General features: G+C 32.5%; 1 protein-coding gene across 1 annotated transcript in view; it reads right to left on the reverse strand.

Annotated features, from left to right (window-relative positions):
- PDZD2 (PDZ domain containing 2) overlaps positions 1 to 21,481 on the reverse strand; it is a 69,862-nt gene that overhangs the window by 18,003 nt on the left and 30,378 nt on the right. The window contains exons 3-4 of the mRNA XM_051212002.1: positions 9,405 to 10,044; positions 815 to 978 (exon numbers count right to left, since the gene is read on the reverse strand). Of these exons, the coding sequence (XP_051072136.1) occupies positions 815 to 978; positions 9,405 to 10,044 (804 nt within the window). The remainder of the gene's footprint in view (positions 1 to 814; positions 979 to 9,404; positions 10,045 to 21,481) is intronic.

Here is a 21,481-nt window from a genome sequence, read left to right on the forward strand (position 1 = left end):
AACGTCGAGAAATCATTTTAACGCAGATAACCAGTGATTACAGCTACTTATTACTTCATGGCTCTCAGTAACTCCCGGGTTAATTTCAATTCATAATGACAAACATTATCAAATCAACCCTATTTTCACTGATCACCTTACTACACAATTCATGGGTTTTGAAATGCTTTGAAAAGTAGTGACCGTTTTATGACGCGTTAACAGCTTATTATGCCACTCAAATGCACACATCCTTCAAATTTGAAACAGTGAACTAGCCAAAACTCTAGTTCAGATATTTCTTTTCTTCAGAATGTGCGAACAAATCATTGTTACTAGAAAACAGTAAGTACTGTAAATTTTTAGAAAATTCTCTAGATACAAAATTTTTGTTCATTTTAATTTGTTGAAAGGGTAACAAATGGATTGAAATAGCTTAAGTACAACAAAATGAAGACAAACAAACGTTAAAAAGCTGAAAAATTATAGTATTTTATTTTCTACAGTGGATAAACACAGATACATATTCAGTTTCCACTATTTTCCATTACTTCTTTGACAAGTGTTTATTCGTCCAGAAACGACTGCGAATTTTTTTAAAAATAACTGAATAGCTTGTCCAAACATTTAATTAACATCTATTAAGTCCTTGACGTTGTTAATGAGGGATAGGTGTTATATTGTTGGCTCATCATTTTGCTAAAGAACTATAACATATCTTCCTAAAAATGATATCAGGTAACTGTTCTTGTTTCGTTTCTCAAACAATCTAAAATTATCAAAGTCACCAAAAATAATAATAAAAATACTGTTTAAAAAAAAAGCGTAAACTAACCTTTAGAAGTTGTTTTCTAGGTGTAGCTAATAAATTTGCAACTTGAATTAATATATTCAACGGACGTTTATGTTTATCCAGTCTACGAATTCTTAGCCAACTATCTAACCAATTAATTCCATTGAGTAAGTGTGTACCAGTTTCATGATCAATTTTAACAGTACCTTAAAATAGATTAGAAAAATTTAATAATGCGATAGCAAGTGTTATGATCTTGTTGATGGAAATTTAGGGTGATCAATACACAATTTAAAATGTTTATTGAATATGATCTATACAAGCACGTCTTAACCACTCACTCCAAATCTAATTGCTAACCTTTTGGTCGCGCTGTCATATATTGATCAAACTAGATAATGCGGAACACTTGGTTCTAGCTCAGCTGTGCGGTGATTAGGCTTCGTTTGCGACACTTGAAGGCCCTTGGTTCAAAACTCTGCAGTGATGCGATTACACACTGTCAATAAATCATAAACTAGAATGAAGCAACTGTCTCATCTTCCTTAATATTCAATAATACCTCCTCACGAAGTCAAATAGATCTAAAGTTTGCCAAAGTTCTCTATCAAAAACTATTTACAGCGTTACTCATAATGGAGTAAACAATCCTGTATTTATTCGTCAAGGTTCGATTTGCTGACATCTATCTTAATATGATGATATCATCCAAAAACAAATAATTACTGAAAATTATCTTATTCAGACTTAATCATTTTTTTCGACAAGCAAACCTCTTCATGTTTACCAACCGGATTAGAGGAGAAAGAAAGTATAAAATTGAGCAATATAAGTACAACTATTTCATTTAAAAAGCAAGAGCAGTTTCTTTAACATTCATAAGTCAGGATCTAATATACAAGTAGCTAAAAAGCTGTTAAACTGGTTATCTTTTCTAAAACCGAAGAAATTAACGTGAAAATTATTTGATTTACACAAAAGCACTTGATAAATACAGATTAATACAAAGTGCAAAATGACATACTCCCATATAATTAAGCATAGTAACAGTAAATTTCTAAACCGATAAATACAAAAAAATATGATAATTTAAACAAATTGACAATGTCTTGTGATGTTCTTCAAGGCAGATGACTGGATTTTTTAAATAAAAAAGATTAGTTCAGCGAAGAGTTCTCTTTTCGGCGAATTCATTTCCAAAGCTGTACAGTCGCAAATATATATACTTACTTTTACAGGATTACAATGATAAAACTTGTTATACATGGTATCAGTGAGGTTAACTAAACAAAGGTATTAAAATATTTTTAAAAAAATTTTAAAACAAGGAAAGTTTAGTAATCGTTTGATTGTTGTTGGCTTAAGTATTCATCAAAAGATAGATAGGGATATTATCATTGGGAAAGGATGGCTCAGCATGATAAAATAAAATGTTGAAACAGAGATGAAACGTAATCGGAATGATAGTGGAAATAAAAACAAACACATTTGGGGGTAGAAGATTTAAAGGGAAGATGGAAGGTGTAGCAGATGGCTGTAAAGGAATAAGAGTATGAAAAAGAAAGAAAAATTTTAATACACTAAGACCGTGGTAGAAGAAGAGGTTGTACCAGTCTCTTTTACACACACAATTCTGATTTTTCCAGATGTATGGCTATTGCTTCGGCAATGCAGAGAAAATACAGTCTAATCGTTTTAGGAAGACTTCTACTTAGATTTATGATAAACAAAACATTAAAAAATATACTGAATATGTAATTTATTCGAATGAAAAGAAAATTTATTAAATCATTACGCGTATTAAGTTATTATTAATTAAATAATACTGAATTATTTAATTAACAATAAACTAAGCTTAACTTTATTATAAATTTAGTCGATTGTAATAAGAAACTAGAATCAGGTCAACTAGTTATTCTATATGAAGCTACATTTTTTTCTGACTTATACTATTATCCAATTTATATTGATATGATAGAATAGAATATTTTGAAAATTCCCCTACACTTGTATCATATTCAATATGTGAATCTATTCTATATTTAAATAATAAACACTGTTATATCAATTTTAACACAAATATTGGATAGATAAGTTATGTGCGTTAGATACTAATCGATAAATGAAGTAAATGATTATCCATAATATTATTTAATTATTATAATACAACAACCGGGTTCTTCTAAGAAAGAGAGAGAGAGAGAGAGAGAGAGGGGAACATTATATCACTAATTCAAACACTGAAAAACAGAGCTGATCTTTACATTGTAAAGAAATTGTTAATGTGAATAAAATTTTCTTGTATTTTATAATCCCAATGTGAGGCCAGAAATATTTCATTGTTTCTTTAAAAGAACAAACAAATATTTTGATAAACACTTCAATGTTGTTTTACTGAATTCTATAGTGTTTTCTTTTATTGCTTAATTAATTAAACGAACACTAAGTTGCTTACTGTTCATTTTAGTTTATTTCATAATTTCATTCATTCATCAAGAGTAAATTAATTCATTAGGATTTAAGTTAATCTTTGTAAATATCACAAAAGAATATAAATTTAAATCATTTAATTGAAAGTATTTTGGTGAACAATTTATCTTTATACGGTTTTCTCTTCTCAATTTGCATTGAAATGAGTTTTTTCTTAGCAAAGTATAATAATATAGCATCTACTTACGGCCAAATACATATTTATATATACATATATTGCTTCGGTAAAATTTAAACCTAAGACAACTCCGCCTGTAGCTCTTCTAGAGTTACTGCCACTCCCAAGCCCGAGTAAAGGAGGAGGGTTGGGCATGAAGTTAGCGACCCCACCCTATAGAAAATTAAAAACGCTAACCAGAAAAAAATAATTCAAACCATTTAAACTCTACCGTAGGAGTTAGATGGTCTTCATTTAGGAGAAATATGACGCCTCATGGTGAAAGCCGAGCTCCTTAAGAAGCTACGAGGCCGATGCTCCTTCTAACAACCACAGCAACAATTGTTTTAGGTACATGGAACGTCCGGACAATGTGGGAGACCGGGAAGACCAGCCAAATAGCAACGGAAATCAAGAGATACAAATTAGCAGTACTGGGAATCAGTGAAAACCATAGGACCCAAGCTGGACAACAAAGGATAGATACGGGAGAGATGCTGCTATACTCCGGTCACCAAGAGGAAAATGCTCCACACACTCAAGGAGTTGCTCTAATGCTGTCCAAAGTAGCACGAAATGCACTTGTACGATGAAAATCTCACGGATCCAGAATCATCAAAGCATCATTCAAAACAAAGAAGGAGGGGATCACAATGAATTTTATCCAATGTTATGCACCCACCAATGATAGCAACGACGACATTAAAGATCAGTTCTACGAGCGGCTGCAGTCAATCATAGGGAAATGCCCAAGAAAGGACCTCACCATTCTAATGGGAGATCTAAATGCCAAAGTCAGAATAGACAACACCGGATATGAAGATATCATGGGACGACATGGACTGAGAGAGAGAGAAACGAAAATGAGGAAGATTTGCAAATCTATGTGCATTCGACAAATTGGTTATAGGTGGCACAATGTCACCACACAAACGTATGCACAAAGCTACATTGATCTCACCAGACCACACCACAGAGAATCAGATAGATCATATATGCATCAATAAAATATTCCGAAGGACAATGGAGGATGTGAGAACCAGGAGAGGAGCTGGCACAGCTTCGGATCACCACCTAGTTGTAGCCAACTTAAAACCGAAGCTAAAGAAACACTGGACAACTGGAGTAACAGCATTACAGAGGTTCAATACATCCTTCCTTCGAAATACCAACAAACTCAACCAATTCAAAATAACTATCAACAACAGGTTCCAAACCTTACAGGATCTACTGAAGGAACAAGAAACTACTATGAAGGACAACTAGAAAGGTATCAAAGAGGCATTAACTCCAACGTGTCATGATGTTCTAGACCGCATGAAGCATCATCATAAAGAATGGATCACTATAGAAAAACTGGACAAGATCAAAGAAAGGAAGAACAAGAAGACAGCAATTAACAACAGCCGAACACGAGCAGAGAATATTCAAGCACAAACTGAGTACATAGAAGTAAAGAAGCAAGTGAAGAAGAGCATTAAAGCCGACAAGCGAAAATACGTGGAAGACCGAGCAACGATGGTGGAAAAAGGTGCAACAGAAGGAAGTATGTAATGATCATATGACTCAACGAAGAAGCTAGCAGGGAGATATAGTAAACCAGATAGACCGATCAAGGATAAAGAAGGCAGGCCAGTCACTGAAATTCAACAACAGCGGAACAGATGGACAGAGTATTCTGAGGAACTCCTGAATAAGCCAGCTCCAATGAATCCACCAGACATCGAACCAGCACACACAGATCTTTCTATATATGTCAATCCACCAACGACGGAAGAAATCAGAATGGCCATCAGACAAATCAAGAGCGCGAAAGCAGCAGGCCTCGACAACATACCAGCTGAAGCACTGAAGTCAGACATCGAAGTAACCACAAACATGCTTCACCTTATATTCAAGATCATTGTCGAACAATCAGTTGAGTGGAACTCGTCACTGTACATCAACTTCATTGATTATGAAAAGGCACTTGACAGTGTACTTAGGAGAACATAATGGAAACTTCTTCGACACTACGGAGTTCCTGAGAAGATTGTCAGCATTATCCGGAACTCATACGACGGTCTACAGTGCAAAGTAGTGCATGGAGGACAGCTGACAGATGCATTGCAAATAAGGACGGGAGTCAGACAAGGCTGTCTACTCTTATCCTTCCTTTCTTCTGGTGGTCGACTGGATTATGAAGACCTCGACATCTGAGGGAAAACACGGAATACAATGGACAGATCAGAACCAATTAGACGATTTGGACTTCCACAGATTACCTAGCCCTCCTTTCCCATACACACGACAACCAGTGTAGCAGCAGTCTCTTTATCAGTAGGCCTCAACATACACAAGGGAGAAAGCAACATCCTCAACTATAACACGGAGGATACCAACCCAGTCACACTTAATGGCGAAACTATGAAAGATGTAGAATCCTTCATATACCTGGGAAGCATCATCGATGAACAAGGAGGCTCAGATGCAGACGTAAAGGCGAGGATTGGCAAAGCAAGGGTCGTATTCCTACAATTGAAGAACATATGGAACTCAAAACAACTTTCAACAAATATCAAAGTCACAATCTTCAATACGAATGTCAAGGCAGTTCTACTGTACGGAGCTGAAAATTGGAGAACTGCAACAACCACCATCAAGAAGGTACAAGTATTTATAAATGGTTGTCTACACAAGATACTCAACATCCATTGGCTGAATACCATCAGCAACAGCCTACTGCGGGAGAGAACAAACCAACTTCCAGCTGAAGAAGAAATTAGGAAAAGACGATGGAAATGGATAGGACATACATTATGCGAATCATCAAACTGCATCGCGAGGCAAGCCCTAACTTGGAATCCTGAAGGGAAGAGGAAAAGAGGAAGGCCGAAGAACTTACTGTGTCGAGAATTGTAGGCAGATATGCAAAGTATGAATAACAACTGGAAGGAGCTGGAAAGGATCGCTCAGGATAGGGTTGGATGGCGAGTGCTGGTGGGCGGCCTATGCTCCTCCACGAGGAATAACAGGCGTAACTAAGTAAGTTAATCCTAAAACGTATTCACATACCAACTGACGAAAAACGAAAGTTGACTGAAAATTATTTTCAGTATGGAGATTTGTGGAGATTGTAGTATTCTCACAGTTGAATTCACGAGTCAATCAAAGCTAGTGGTTTAGAGGCTAAGCCTTCGCGCGCTCGACCGAAGGTCCCTGGTCCGAGTCTCGTGTGCAGGATTGTATATACACACTGCTGAAGAATCCTATACTGGGACGGAACGGCCATCCAATGCTTTAGGGCTTTCAGTGATGGTCTAGCTTGGATCAACTCGTGAATTCGACTGTGAAAATTATTTGACTAATTGATATGATGCAAAGATATTCCCAAGAATATTAACTTTTCAGATTCCGGTTCAAGCAAATTTTACTGTTTTGCAGTGACCCACCGTCATATATAGTTTAAAATAAACGAAAACAGCTGAGAACACTGATAAATGTATGAGATAGAATAAAGTAAGTAATATTGAAGGCGTTACCATGCAAAATGAAGTAACAATGGCACAGTAGCATTCATTATCTACATTTTTTTATTCATTAGTCAAATGTCATTCCAAATATCCCATACTTTTATCGTAATGTATTTCACTTGTTTAGGTTTTCACTACACTTAAAATTATTTCCTTTCTTCTGCTTCTCAGAGTGTTCATTCCCTTTGGCCAAAATAACGCAACATGTAATGAATTAGACTGATACACAATGGTGTCAGTTTCCACAGGGATTAATACCGACTAACTAAATGATTAACTTTTTGGAAGGTTTAATTAGGATCAAAAAACAAATTCATTTCTATTTCTCGACCACACAAATTGCACAAATGTTTACAGATTAAAATGCAGTTTTTGCGATTACGAAATCACAAATTGGCTAAGTTTTTTTGGTTTTCATGAATACACTACAAACAGTTTTTATTCCTCCATAATTTTTTGAATGCTTATTTCTTTATTAGACTTAAAGTATAATGATTAAAAACCTAACATGAATATTTTATGCTCATAAGTGAATAAATATAGCATAGACTGATTTCATGTATAAATCAATTCTGAACTTGTTTTATCGATAGTACTCAATGAAATGTACGTGTAGGATGAATTATGTAGCGATTTTCTTCATCTGTAAAAATAAGATTGATAATCAATTGTCATGGCTTATATATATATCACAACGTGAGGGTAATTATGAATATCAGTTCTAATTCGATATTGTAGAGAAAACTATGAAAATCTCACGTTTTTTCGCACAACACGTTTAGTACTGAGATCAATACTTAGACGATACTTTAATCAACGTAATCATGTGAAAAGTAAAGAATAAAACTGTTGATGTGTACATATAAATTTCCAGGCATTCGTAACATATCTCTTGAAAAGTTTCATAATTTATTTAGAGAACTATGAAATAACTCTACAGTAGGTTCGTGCGGTTTATTGTAAAATGCTGCAGATCAAAGCAAACATATGCTGCATAATTTAAACATTTGTTCAAACACTGACGTTAAAAATGCACTTGTAGCAATGCAGAATGCAAAAATTTCTAACTAGAAGCTTCACGGTTCAAACAAATGAAGGATTGAGATTAGGTTTATACTCTACATTTTGGAAAATTTGTAGGCTTTTGAGTGGTGTGTACTTGATTTTAAATATCTAAACCATATGTAGTTGATATATGTGTACCAATTATTTTCATTACTGAATATAAAACATGGATTCGTTTGTCTGACATTCCGTCCAAATCGAATATCATATTCAAACTGTTTTCCATGGAATGTTCATCAAAGTGTTGACATAATCTAGGCCTATGGCTTAATGTTTCAGCAGTTCAAGCTTACAGATTAAAGGTTCAACCTCTTCTCCTCGTAATTTGATTCGTAAACATAAACAATATACTTGATCTTAGCATATCATGTATGTCACAAATAACGGTATGGAACCATGAAGTGAGTTGGCAGGTTGCGTCTTCTAATTCACTATATGGCTTACCGTTCAGTTAGCTTCCCACTATTTGGATGGACTTTCAACAAACCATTTGAAATCCACGGAAACATATAACTCACACGGAAACCCTATCTGGATTAAAACAACAAATATCACTACGAATTAAAGATTTGAAACTAAGATAACACTAGTTCCTTATAATTTTGAAAACTAAACGTCATTAAATAGTTGAGAAATTTCTAAAATATTTATAGTGCATAATTAGTTTTCAAATTATTAATAATTCTAGGAAGAAACAGAGTAATACCTTAGCATACATGAATAAAAAGTTTTTGATTTAGTTTTAATCACTTTCAGTACAAAATCACCTAGAGCCCAAGTAGCCTTGACTTATAAATAACTGTATATTACATACTAATTTTGCGGTTTAAAGTTGTTTCCTCATTGCTAGTCTTAAAGATTGTGAGTTTGATTCTGTACAGAATGCAGGGTTAAAAAGTAGTGAATTCGAAGAAAATATTTCTCCAATGTTTGCCAACATTTTAATCGATTCAATTTTGTTGAAAGTTAGTGATATTGATTAACCCCCAATATTTTACTATTCTTGTTTTCATAACCAAATGGCAAATGACCATTAAAAATATGGATCTTTAAGAGGATTAAGATTTTATAATCTTATAAAATGTCTGAAAAAAATTAAAGAAACTACCTAAAAGTAGACGTGTTATCATGTTTTTTATAAAACAATCACGTAAAAATCAAAGTGATAGAAAGCATTACATTTTTAATAAGTTGGGGGCCATTCTAGCTAATAATCTTAACGTGAGAAATAAGCGATATAAATAGTAATATGTTCATACAATTTTTAGTAGTTATCTATCAACTGCCAAACTACTTTCAAGGTCCTATGAACAACTTGCACGATACATTTGAATGTAAAAAATCTCACAACATTTTATTAATGTACAAATATTTTCGAAAATACAAAAATGAGTATTTACCAATTTACCTGTGAAAAGTATAGTATTCAGTATTTCATAAGAAATATTAGCTAATAGTCGACGCCAAAATATTGCCTCTATACGATTCATTGTTGAATTCATTGAATGATGTGAAAAACTATGGTCTACAGATTGCATTGAATTATTTTTTGAACAATCTGTTGAGAATACTTCATCATCTGGGACATTGAGGTTTTTCATTTGTACTGGTTTATTATACCCTGAATAATATTCATTATCCATATCTGAGTCACCACCTGACATACTCAAATCACTAGTTTCTGAATATTTTTGTAAATTAGATACTAATTGATTCGATTGTTGATACGTTCGACGATATTGTTGTTGATTGTTTACTTTGTTATTGAACAATATACCATTGTGGCTTTTATTACTTACAAATGAATGTGCTGAGTCAGAATTGGTAGACAAATTTTCATTGTCATTTAATACAGACGTTGGTGTACCACCAGATGGATAGAAAGCTGCATCAAAACATGAAGCCAATCGATCTAACCATTTGGATAATTCAGACCGACTACATGTCCATTCAGTTGGTGACGTAAAATAAATTCTGTCAGGTTGTGAACGAAGTGGGGAATCATGTGGAGAGGATTGATACAACGCAGAAATGTACGGTGAAATAGACTGAAAAAAAAGCAAAATAAGAAATTCCAAGATTGTGTTAGAAAATGAATAAAGCTAGGGAAACAATATCGAAACAATTGGGATTACTAATCTATCTACACATATTAGTTCAGAACATATACAAATTTGTTCTATATTGTGACAAATGAAACTAACGAAAATTTAAGTATTCAAAGACAATAAAATTACTTTGGTTGCTCGTAAATAAACAAAATTGTCTGATATGATTCTATTAATCTAAATAATCTCAATTACGTTTTTAAGAACTGTTAGTTAAAACAAAAAATAACGAAGAATGATAGTAACTACTGATGATGGTGTTTCGAAAATACTACAATATAACAATGAAACATAATAACTGTAAATTTTACCAGAACAAAACATTTAATCAACTGTTGTACACTTTTCGATAGGTTTTCTTAGTAGTATAAAATTGGAAAGGAAGATTGTCTACGGATACTTTTAGAAATAAAAAAAATATCTGGAATTAGAAGTCGGTACTATTGATAGTGTTATAGAAAATTTTTATTGTATAGCTCTATTTGGTCCCAAAAATCTAAGTTTATAAAATTACTTATACACAATATTTAGTAAACAATGAGAAAATATCTGTACCTAGGACTTTTGGGTATTATGAAATTTACGATCGCTCAAATATGATAATATTGTCCTAGACGCGAATTAATTTTTCATAATAAAAGTATTCAACTTAAAAGAAGTAATATTATGAAAAGTATTGCATATTCACACTTTTTTCTTTGTCTATGATAATAAGACACTTGGATCCTAGTTATCGTTAATCTTCACCAAATCTTAGTTTATACATAGATAATTTCAAAGACAATAATCATCGAAAATTATTTACGATTATGGATCTGATCAAGATAAATAGATTTGAATTTTGTGTGAAACATTTTTTGTTTTGTTTAATACGCTATGATATTTGGATTTCAATAAACGAATACTAAGAATGAATCTCATTCAGAGTTGATCGAAATTTTTCAAGTAATACAAAACAATTAAAGTGATTTCATATGCATACGAAATTATTTGCCCAATACTCATCAATGGAAGAAAAACATATGGTATGGTGTAAACATAATATGCTATATATAGTAGTTTTGTGTTCGTTTGGCGGTCGAACAAATCACGTCAAAAAATTTCTTTCAATGATATTTTAAATTTATTCCATAAAGTTCATGATATTTATATTTTTCTACCTGATATGTTAGTCTGCGGTACACTATATGTTTCAAGTTAGTTTTTGTTGTATCGCATAGGTTATAGGCTGATAAAGATGAGCAGTTTGCATTCCGAAAGTAACTTAATAAGTTTCGTAGATAGATTTCTATCAGTTAATCCTATTTAATCCATTAATGAAAATATTTGAAAGTTACTAATCTAAACGTATTTAGTTTAACCATAGCCAAGATTTATGGGCAAAATAGTAAAACCAGGCAAATTTATTGAGAATAAAATTACACTAGATGATTGAATGTGTTATAGTTCTTCTATATATGATCTATCAGTTCTAGATCCTCTTTACATGTGGTGCACGTTACTTATGCTGACAGACATAAGTAGCATGTAGCAGTAATCGAAAGTGAAACTCCTACCAGCAGAAGATTGGATTAAAAGGGACAGAAAGAGAAAGAGAACAAGTGTAATAAAAACAAAATTGAAAGAATCATGAAGCATGCAAAGAACAATTGAAGGAAGATGTGCAGATGATGTATTTAGTGTACGGTCCTCATTATTTTAACAAGGCACTTTGTAATTTTGCAGTAAACATTAAATTGATTTCCTACACCTAAATTTTCGTTCACTTCAAGTAACTTATATGCATACTCTTAAATATTGAAAGAGATATAATCTACTAACGTAATAATATAGAAAACCCTGTAACAGATTATATTACTGGCGTTCATTAGTGCATCATTAGAATGTGTACTTTAGTATCGATTACACTCTATAATCAACGGAACAATACTGGAAAACATTTCAAATATGGTAGAGTATATTACATTTCTTTTCTTTCTTAATATATTGATTAAAAATGTCCATGTTACTTCTTTGAAGACCAATTTCTTTCAGTGTTGAAAAGCATCTTAACAGGCATTATCTTGAGATTAGTTTAAAAAAAATTGTAAATTCATTCGTTCAATTTTCTTTATAGGAAAATCGTCTTGACTACGAGAATAACATTTTGTATAACTCAGATTATTGACATAATATATGTTAACAAAATGTATTAAATATTGCCTTTTTTTAAAATGAAATTCATCCGAATATCATCGGATCCATAAATTAAAAAAAGTGATTTATCATATAACATAGAAACAAAAGGAGTAAAATAAGCAGTTTACATAAGAGGAAATCAACTCATATTTCAAATTGCATATTATATTATTTTAATTTCGAATTGTTACCATCAACTGAGTAAAATCACTTTAAAATGACTTATATGAGTCTGATTAGATAAGTCAAAATTAAGACACTAATATAAGCTAATTAGTTAAAAGCGTACAAGATATAACTGATCATGTCTATCGAATAATTCAGTTATACTACAAAATTTTGTGATCTAAGAATAATGTTTTAATGAAATATTGACAAGCACTACAATGATAAACAAAAAAACACAGTACAAAATGAGTTAACGATCAAAGTTTACATTTCTTTTATCATAGATTATACTGTTCACAATGAATGAATGACAGTTCATCTAGTAAGTTATTTTTTTAGCTTACTTTTTTAGCTTTATTGTATTTAATGTTAATTCCATGTACTTGATTGTCAACATTTTTATTAATAAAATCTAAATTTACGTTTATCTGTTCTTAGTAGCAACAGAATTCAAAGGACTAAACTGTTAGCCGAATCGTTCCCATTGTTACTAGTATATTGTTATTAGTATATTGGCATCGTATTGACGTTTACCCATATTTATAGTAATTCTCATTCAGAGTGAGCATATAATTACTTTATATCATCATCCTTAAGTCAAACATTTTAACTGATCAAATATTAGAACAATCTTATCCACTACGTCTAGAATTTTATTCTTATTGTTTTGGCACGCATTTACTGTAAACTTCTTTTAAGTGAGCAGAAACACAATGAAACTGCAGAAAATGACAGAAAAACAGTGAGCATTTCAACCAGATAAGCATTGAAAGACATAGATTATTAAGTTTAATAAATACAACATTTCTTAGCATTTCAGTAACAGATTGAATTAAAATTTCATGTAATCCAAAGAAGCATTAAAATTTAACTGGAAATCTGTTAGCAGGGCAGTTTGCTATAGAGAGATTTCTGAGTTAATAAGTACCGAAAAAATCATTGCACCCCTAAAAATATAAGGTTGTGCAACAGCTCACAGAGGATTGTTGTTTTAAGTGATAACTAAAAGGAACGTCTATAAATAACATACTGGTGGAATTACTTCTATTCATGTCTGATTTATCTTGAACTCATATATTCCTCAGAGATTTTTTGAAAAGCGTAGAGTGAAGAAGCGAGATAACTTTGTCTTAAAATTTTGAAAAGATGCAGAATTTATTAAAATACCCTGATTGACAATGTGAGAAAAGTTTATAGGCCTAGCACCTACTTTAGTACTTGTCTACACCACGTGCTACACTTCAATCACTTAGTTCATTTAAGTTTCATAACGCACTTCAGTCAGGTTACCAATGAGATTTTGACACAAATCCAAAAGATTTGCTGTACGTTTGGTACTCGGTCCCACAAAGTATATTGCATAGTAGTGTGCTACGTATTATTGTACGGTATGTAGATATTGTCCTAAAGGATGAAGATTATGTGCGAATAGCATGTATCCTATCATAGATGTCTTTGAACCATCGATTGTGATAAAACCACCACGTAAAGATGAAAAAAGCCTTAATACTGTTGGCAAAGAAATTGAGCATTTACATAAAATTGGGGCATCACGAAAATTAAGGAAATAGCTATGGGATATACACGTTAATTTTCTATCATGGCATACAAAACTGGTTGAACAAAGTGATGGGTTTTAAAAAGTTACAGATAGCAGGACAACGACATGACCTCATTTTAGCAAATCACTAGCTGTCAGCCTGCTTTTGATAAGGTATTAACTTTCTTGAAATTATACAGAAATAAATGTCTACAGAACTATAATGTAATAGCTCAGAAGCGATCAAAGTGTCTTAGACACAATCAGTTTTCACCTTTCAAATTTCAAACATTTTTATCCTGTCTCATTTATTTATTCACCTATTGAAGTATATTCTACTTCTTCATTTTCGTACTTTTCCAATGTTGTTGTGGAGTTTAATAATGTGAGGATATATACTTTTCAGTGCAGTTCTATGTTATGTCTATGCGTTTCTATCAGTCATTAGGATAAATATTCTATTAGGCCATGATTGTATTTCTTATCTTTAATTCTGAATTATTATTATTATTATTATCAGCATTATCAGTATTGTTATTAATTTTGACTATTTACATGCAATTTTAATAAATATAAAGCATAAATAAATTGAAATGTCAATCAGCTTATACAATATCCGTTTTAAAATGTTATATAGGTTAAAGATGATTTTCTCAGAATTATCAACGTGTTGTAAGTAATAATGGGCGTTCATTTGTAAACCAAGTAACAGATAAATAAAATAAAGTATGATAACGTCCATTTAATATAATTCGATTACATTAATTCACGTCGTTACATTGAATTTAACTATTTTAATCTGTTCCTATAATTACATTGAAGTACTAAATAGTTAATGACTAGTTTTAGTCGACATACAGGGATTCACAAGCATTCTGATTGTAATATCTAATCCATGATTCTTTTGTACCCCAATTTGAATTATGGGAATAATGTACGATTTAAAGTACGGAGTATCCTACATATTATCCAATATTTGTTCAAAGTGTCGCTTAATGATATATAGATAATCACTTTAACTGCTTCAGAATAAATATACTAGTTGTGAAAGCTGTGTAACATATTCGATATAATAGTAGCGAATGCTTATGGGATAAATGAAATGTTGAAAGATAATAATGAGACTCACATTTCTTGGTCGATATAAACCTATGTGTATGTACTGTGCCGCTCAGTGTTCGAATTCCAAGAACAAATGTACTCATCAACCTCAGTCTATTTTAATTACATTACTACTTTATCAGATCAAAAACCAATGGTGTATATTGGAATGTTAAATTGTGCAAAATTGATCTCAATGTCCTGCATTCTACTGATATCTTTAAACAGCAACCCTTGCATTGTATTATTCGACTAGGTAATCAAACTTGAAAACGCGTAGATTTATAGCTGTCTAGTCATGTCGATCAAAGTATATAACATTTAAACATTTAAGTCGCTGAAAAGTAACAATTTGAAGTGAATGATGACACAATATCATAATCGTCATCGTCATCATCATCATTATGTTTTCTGATTTATTTAATCGATCTAACATACTAAATTTAATAATTTGATTATGCATCTTTTTAATGTCGAAATAAGTAATTGAACTGAATTTATTCTATAAATAGTAGTATTATCAGGATTCCAATTGAACCACATGCTGAGTGATAAAGTCATTTGGTTCACCTTGAATAAAAAGTACAAAATGGTGATGTACTAAGCAAAAATATACGTAAGTAATACTGCAGAACAGTTCATTTACGTTTTTTTAAAGTTAAGGGTACAATCGTAATTTACTATCATTTAAACAAATTCTAAATACTAAGCTTTCAAAAAGTTTAAAAGTTGTATATAATTTTTTTTACTTTACTTTTACTTACGCTTGTTACCCCCAATGGAACATAGGCCGCCGATCAGCATTCTCTAACCCGCTCACTCTGTCCTGGGCCTGCCTTTCTACTTCTATCCGATTATTGTTCATTCTATCCATGTCCGTATCCGTTTCTCGGCGTAATGTGTTCTTTGGTCTTCCTCTTCCGATTTGGCCTTGAGGATTCCAAGTAAGGGCTTACCGTGTGACACAGTTGGGTGCTTTCCTCAATGTGTGTCCTATCTACTTCCAGCGCTTCTTCCTGATTTCTTTCTCCACTGGAATCTGGTTTGTTCTCTCCCACAGTCGGTTATTGCTGATAGTGCCTGGTCAACGGATCCGAAGTATTTTGCGTAGACGGCTGTTAATAAACACTTGTATCTTCTGGATGATGGCTTTTGTAGTTCTCCAGGTTTCCACCCCATACAGTAGAAGTGTCTTGACATTTGTATTGGAAATTCTGACCTTGGTGTTGGTTGACATTTGCTTTGAGTTCCAGCTGTTCTTCAATCGTAAATATGCTGCTCTTGCTTTACCGATACGAGCTTTCACATCTGCATCAGACCCACCATGGTCATCAATGACGCTGCTCAGATATGTAAAGGTTTTTACATCTTACAAAGGTTCTCCGCCATGTGTGATTCGATCGGTGATGTTGTGTTGTATCGGAGAATCTTGCTTTTCCCTTTGTGTATGTTGAGACCTACTAATGCCGAGGCTGCTGCTACACTGGTCGTCTTCTCCTGCATTTTTTGTTGCGTTTGCGATAGGAGAGTCAGATCATCGGCGAAGTCTAGATCGTCCAGCTGGATCCTAGATGTCCACCGTATCCCATGCTACCCCTTAGATTTTGACGTCTTAATGATCTAGTCAATCACCAGGAGAATTGCATATAATAAGAAGATGAATAAATACTAATGACGAATTCTGTTATATAAATTTATCCTGAATCAAGTTGTTTAAATTATATTTAACCGAAAAAAAACTAAATACAAAGAGAAATCTTAAGATTTTGATGATAGAGGCAGTTTTATCCTTTAATAGTTTTAGTAAGTCATCAGTTTTGATTATTGATTATCTCTTAACTGGTTCTTAGTGCACAATAAGAAAAGCAAAAAATTAGGCAAATAAGTTTGTCCATATGAATCAAAGTTATTAAAAGCTTTTGCTGTCTGTAGTGAGTCCTCTATAATTCAGTGCACCAATAGACAGGAAAACACACAAGGTAGTACAAATATGAACACGTCATAAAGTCCCTATAAATACAAACTGGATAAGATAATTGACAAAAGAAGGGCATTATGTGCAAGAACAATATAAATATGGGAGAGAAGAAAGTGTTGTTAAAATATAAAATGAACATTCATGTTGTATCTATACATACTAATATGATCAACTTTAATTTGTCATTTGGGATCTTAAATCTCCTAATATTAACAACAACTCAAAACCATAGCCATCAAGCTTGCATAAACCTTAAGACTCAGACGAGTACTCAGTAAACTTAAAGGCTGACAGCATATTTCTCCTACCTGTGTCTACACCAGGCAACATTAAAAGTTTCGGAACTCTGTTGTGACAGAGATTTATGACCCAAGTTTTCAGACAGTGTAAGTTCTCAACCTCATCAATTGAGTTGTTCTCTTTTCTTAAAACTGCATATATAGCTGAAACACTTTTTATATATTTGAGTGCAGCTTAGATAAACATTTACTTGACAATGTTAGTAAAGCCAACAGGAAATTTTCTGGCTATCTTTAAGAAGAACTTTCATACTGATGCAGAAAATAATAACATTGTAATGACTGCCATTATAACATTGATAATAATAGATTACTTTGACAATGTTCACTAAAAATCCTGCCTATCCTGCATAGCAGTATACTTAATAGACAGCAGTTGATTACACTTATGTCCTTTATTTTTAAAAAAAAAACATGTAATATATACACGTTTATTCTAATTTGGTTGGTAAGGCATTGAAAAAGACTTTTTTTGAAGTTAATCAATAAACATGAAGTAACAATGCAATAAATGATCTGAAACCCATAAGATTTCAGTTATCATTTGAATATTTTCACTGTCGATCCAGATATATATACGAAAGAAAAAAAACAACTAATGTTTAGTTTTGTTGTCACAATGCTTACACTTGGCTGTATATCATGTGCATATACAATTAGTCATACGATACCAAATGTGAAATGAATGATTTGAAATGTCAGTTATCTTTCCAGAAGAAATTATATATATTTAAAAGAATGTGATTTATATTGAATAAATGAAAAACATAAAACATTCCAAATAGAATCAGTAAAACAATTTTTTTGGATCTACACTTGAATTGACTCAATGATGATATTCCTGTCAATTCCACTAGAGTTAAATAAATGATATATCTGAAATGCATTTCGCATATTGGATAAAAAAAATCAAAAAAAGTTTCATAAAAGCATAGAAATAATTTCGCGTTAATATTTATATCAAGTTAAATTTGATTGACTTTATAGAATAATACCAGTCCTACATTACTATTATAGTGAATGAATACTCAGGTGAGGAAGATTATTTTTTGTTTGGTGCGGAACTGCAGACTGACTTCATTAATTACGAAAACCATACAGTAAAGACTTTATTTGTACAACTTCGATAAGTTGTCCTTTACAACTTTCAAGATTCTTCTAATTCCGTTTTTTAGACCAATCTCTTTCTGTTTCCTTTTCGGTTTTCTTCAGTTCAGTTTTCTCAATCCTCTTTTGACAGGCATTCCACTTCTAATTGGTGTTACATACCACTTATCTCTGTGAACATAAGTAGCATACACCACATGACTTCATTTCTGGTTAGGTATACTTCGTGAAGTGAGCATATAATTCAACCTGATTAAAGTGATTTTCATAGGAATTTCATACAAATGAACGATAACTTTATTACAAGCTATCGTTATTCAGATAACCAGGAACTATTTAATTAAAAAAGTTGAAAGTAAGAAATTACAGTTTGGGGTAAAACAGACTGTTTGTCCTGATTTTCAATGGATTTCAAGGTAATATCATTTTGTAATAAAAATCATATGCAAATAAATTATTATGTTCAGGACTATCATAAGTGTGTTTGCAATAAACTTCAGCAACTGAATCTATTGTCATCAATTTAAATCCTCTACTAAATTAATTTACTGTGGTTTGTATACAACTGATCTCCTTCCGGAGGGTCCACTTACCAACTTAGAATACGCAGTTGAAATAGTCCTGTTCGTTGAATACGCTGATAAAATGCAGTCTTTTGGTAGCTACTAAGCAACAATGCCAGAATGTTTGGAATGCGTTCCTTCTTTTCTAAATACAAGTTGTTGCTTCAGAACTGGTCTGCGTCAACACCTGAACTAAGGATAGGTAGTGAAGTAGTCGAACGCGTTGACAACTTCACTTATCTTGGAAGTCTGATCAGCCCTAATAGGTTGGTGTGCTGACGAAATCTCAGCACGGATTCGAAAAGCTCATTTGACTTTTGCCAGCTTACGTCACCCGTGGCGAAGGCAAGATATCCGTCTATCAATTAAGGGACGAGTATACGGCGCGGCAGTCCGTTCTGTTTTAATTTACGGTAGCGAAACATGGCCATTAAGAGTAGAAGATATTCGTAAGCTACTAGTATCTGACCACAGATGCTGAGATCACCAGGCAAGTAATAGTGAGGTTCGACGTGTAGGGTACTAGGAAATGATGGTAAATCAGTTGATGTTGTGATTCTTCATCGACTGAGATGGTTGGGCCACGTGTTACGTATGGCTGAACACCGATTACCACGACGTGCAATGCTAACCGGTGTTGGGGATGGTTGGAAGAAAGTTAGGGGCGGCCAAACCAAAACGTGGCATCAATGCTTGAAGTCACTAACTTCTAGTCGGAGCCACGTTGGCAGATGCAGACTATTTGATTGGGGTCCACGTGACTATCGTAGCTAATGTTTGGAGACTCTTGGTGACATGGCTCAGAATCGATCACAATGGCGTAGGTGTATACACTCTCTGCCTTCTCTTAAACTAAGAGATTAAAATCACTCCATATCTTTCTTTCTACGAACTAATTCTTCCTTCCTGTATTATATCCTTATATGCAATCTTTCGTTTATATATTACCACCTTTGAATTAACTACTTTTATGAATCCGGTGTCCATCTTGTTGCGTTAATAAGGTATGGCAACTTGGACCGATGGAAATATGTTCCTGATCCTCCGTTGTAGCTGACTGACTGACTGTTTGTAACTGATTGATTATGCCGTATAAAAATCTAATAAATTCACTAGTTTACACTAAAAAGTCAGATCCTCATAGCTGATTAATAATTATTTTTTAGAATAATATTACTACATATCATAATTCAAATATCTTTCGTTAAATAAAAGCTACTACATCTATTTATTATTCTTATTTCCGTAACTTTCTGTAGATCTCGTTAATTCCGTAAACATGAAATTATCTAGTGTTATTTCACGTAATGTGACCAGTATTGTTTTGTATAGCATGTTAACTTCATATTTACCTGTATTAAATGGATAGTTCATCTTTACCGGTTATTCTGTGTTCATCGCTAAAGTACAACAAATTCTAATGTTTATTACTGTGTCTTATGTCGTATTCATTATTTCAGTAAACTATTTTAAAATGATAAAGAATTCCTTTAATTATTGTTATAATCCAGATTTCACGATACTATTTATTGGACGAAAGTGAACTATATTAGTCCTAACTGATTTCTATTTGTATATTCCTGAATGGATAATTATTCTATAATGAATAAAACTTGTGTTAGAATCATCATATAAAATAAATCACAATAATATTTCCAGATAATTATTAATTTATCGCACTGTGTTGTGAATTATCACGGAGCTGTTTAATTGCTCTTTACTCAACTAATGTATTTTCAAAAAATAACAAATTAGTGTCTTGTGAAAGATATTTTCCATACAGCTATTAGATTTTTCACAAAAAAGGAAATGAAGGGTAACAGAATCATATAAATAAAGTAGAAGCTACGAAATTCCAACCACTAGATCTTAATTTATTGCAACAATGAGTTGTTTCATATTTTGAAAACAGTAACAATCATGAAAAGTTGATATCGAATCTTCAGAAATGTTCAATTCATTTCGATCTGTCCATAGTTTTCAGTACTTTTTAAGTTGATGTCAGTTCATGGTTAAAAAAATCTTTACAAATAATTTAATTATGAATAAAATATTTTGAAAATTTATCCCCGACTGTCAAATAAAGAACTGTTCATTGAGTCTAAAAAATCTCAATTCTATATTATCAATTCAGATATACACATACATCATTAACATGCTCCCACAGGAAAGTGATCCTGTATAAGTCAAAATGAAATACAGAATTAATTTATCATAATTAACTACTAACTAACTACTAACACCAACTGTGTATACAAATTTAAGTGTATCTGCCAAAGCAGTTACATTGGTAGAACAAAAAGGAGAGCCTACATCCAATTCAAGGAACATATTCCGAAGAGTTTAAGATCAAACGGACTAAAAGCACTCAGCAGTGGCATCGCAAGACATCTCCTTTACACAGGACACGAAGTCGATACACTGAAGTCCTTCAAGGTGATTA

The sequence above is a fragment of the Schistosoma haematobium genome, chromosome ZW, assembly GCF_000699445.3.
Source record: "Schistosoma haematobium chromosome ZW, whole genome shotgun sequence".
Lineage (NCBI taxonomy): Eukaryota > Metazoa > Platyhelminthes > Trematoda > Strigeidida > Schistosomatidae > Schistosoma > Schistosoma haematobium.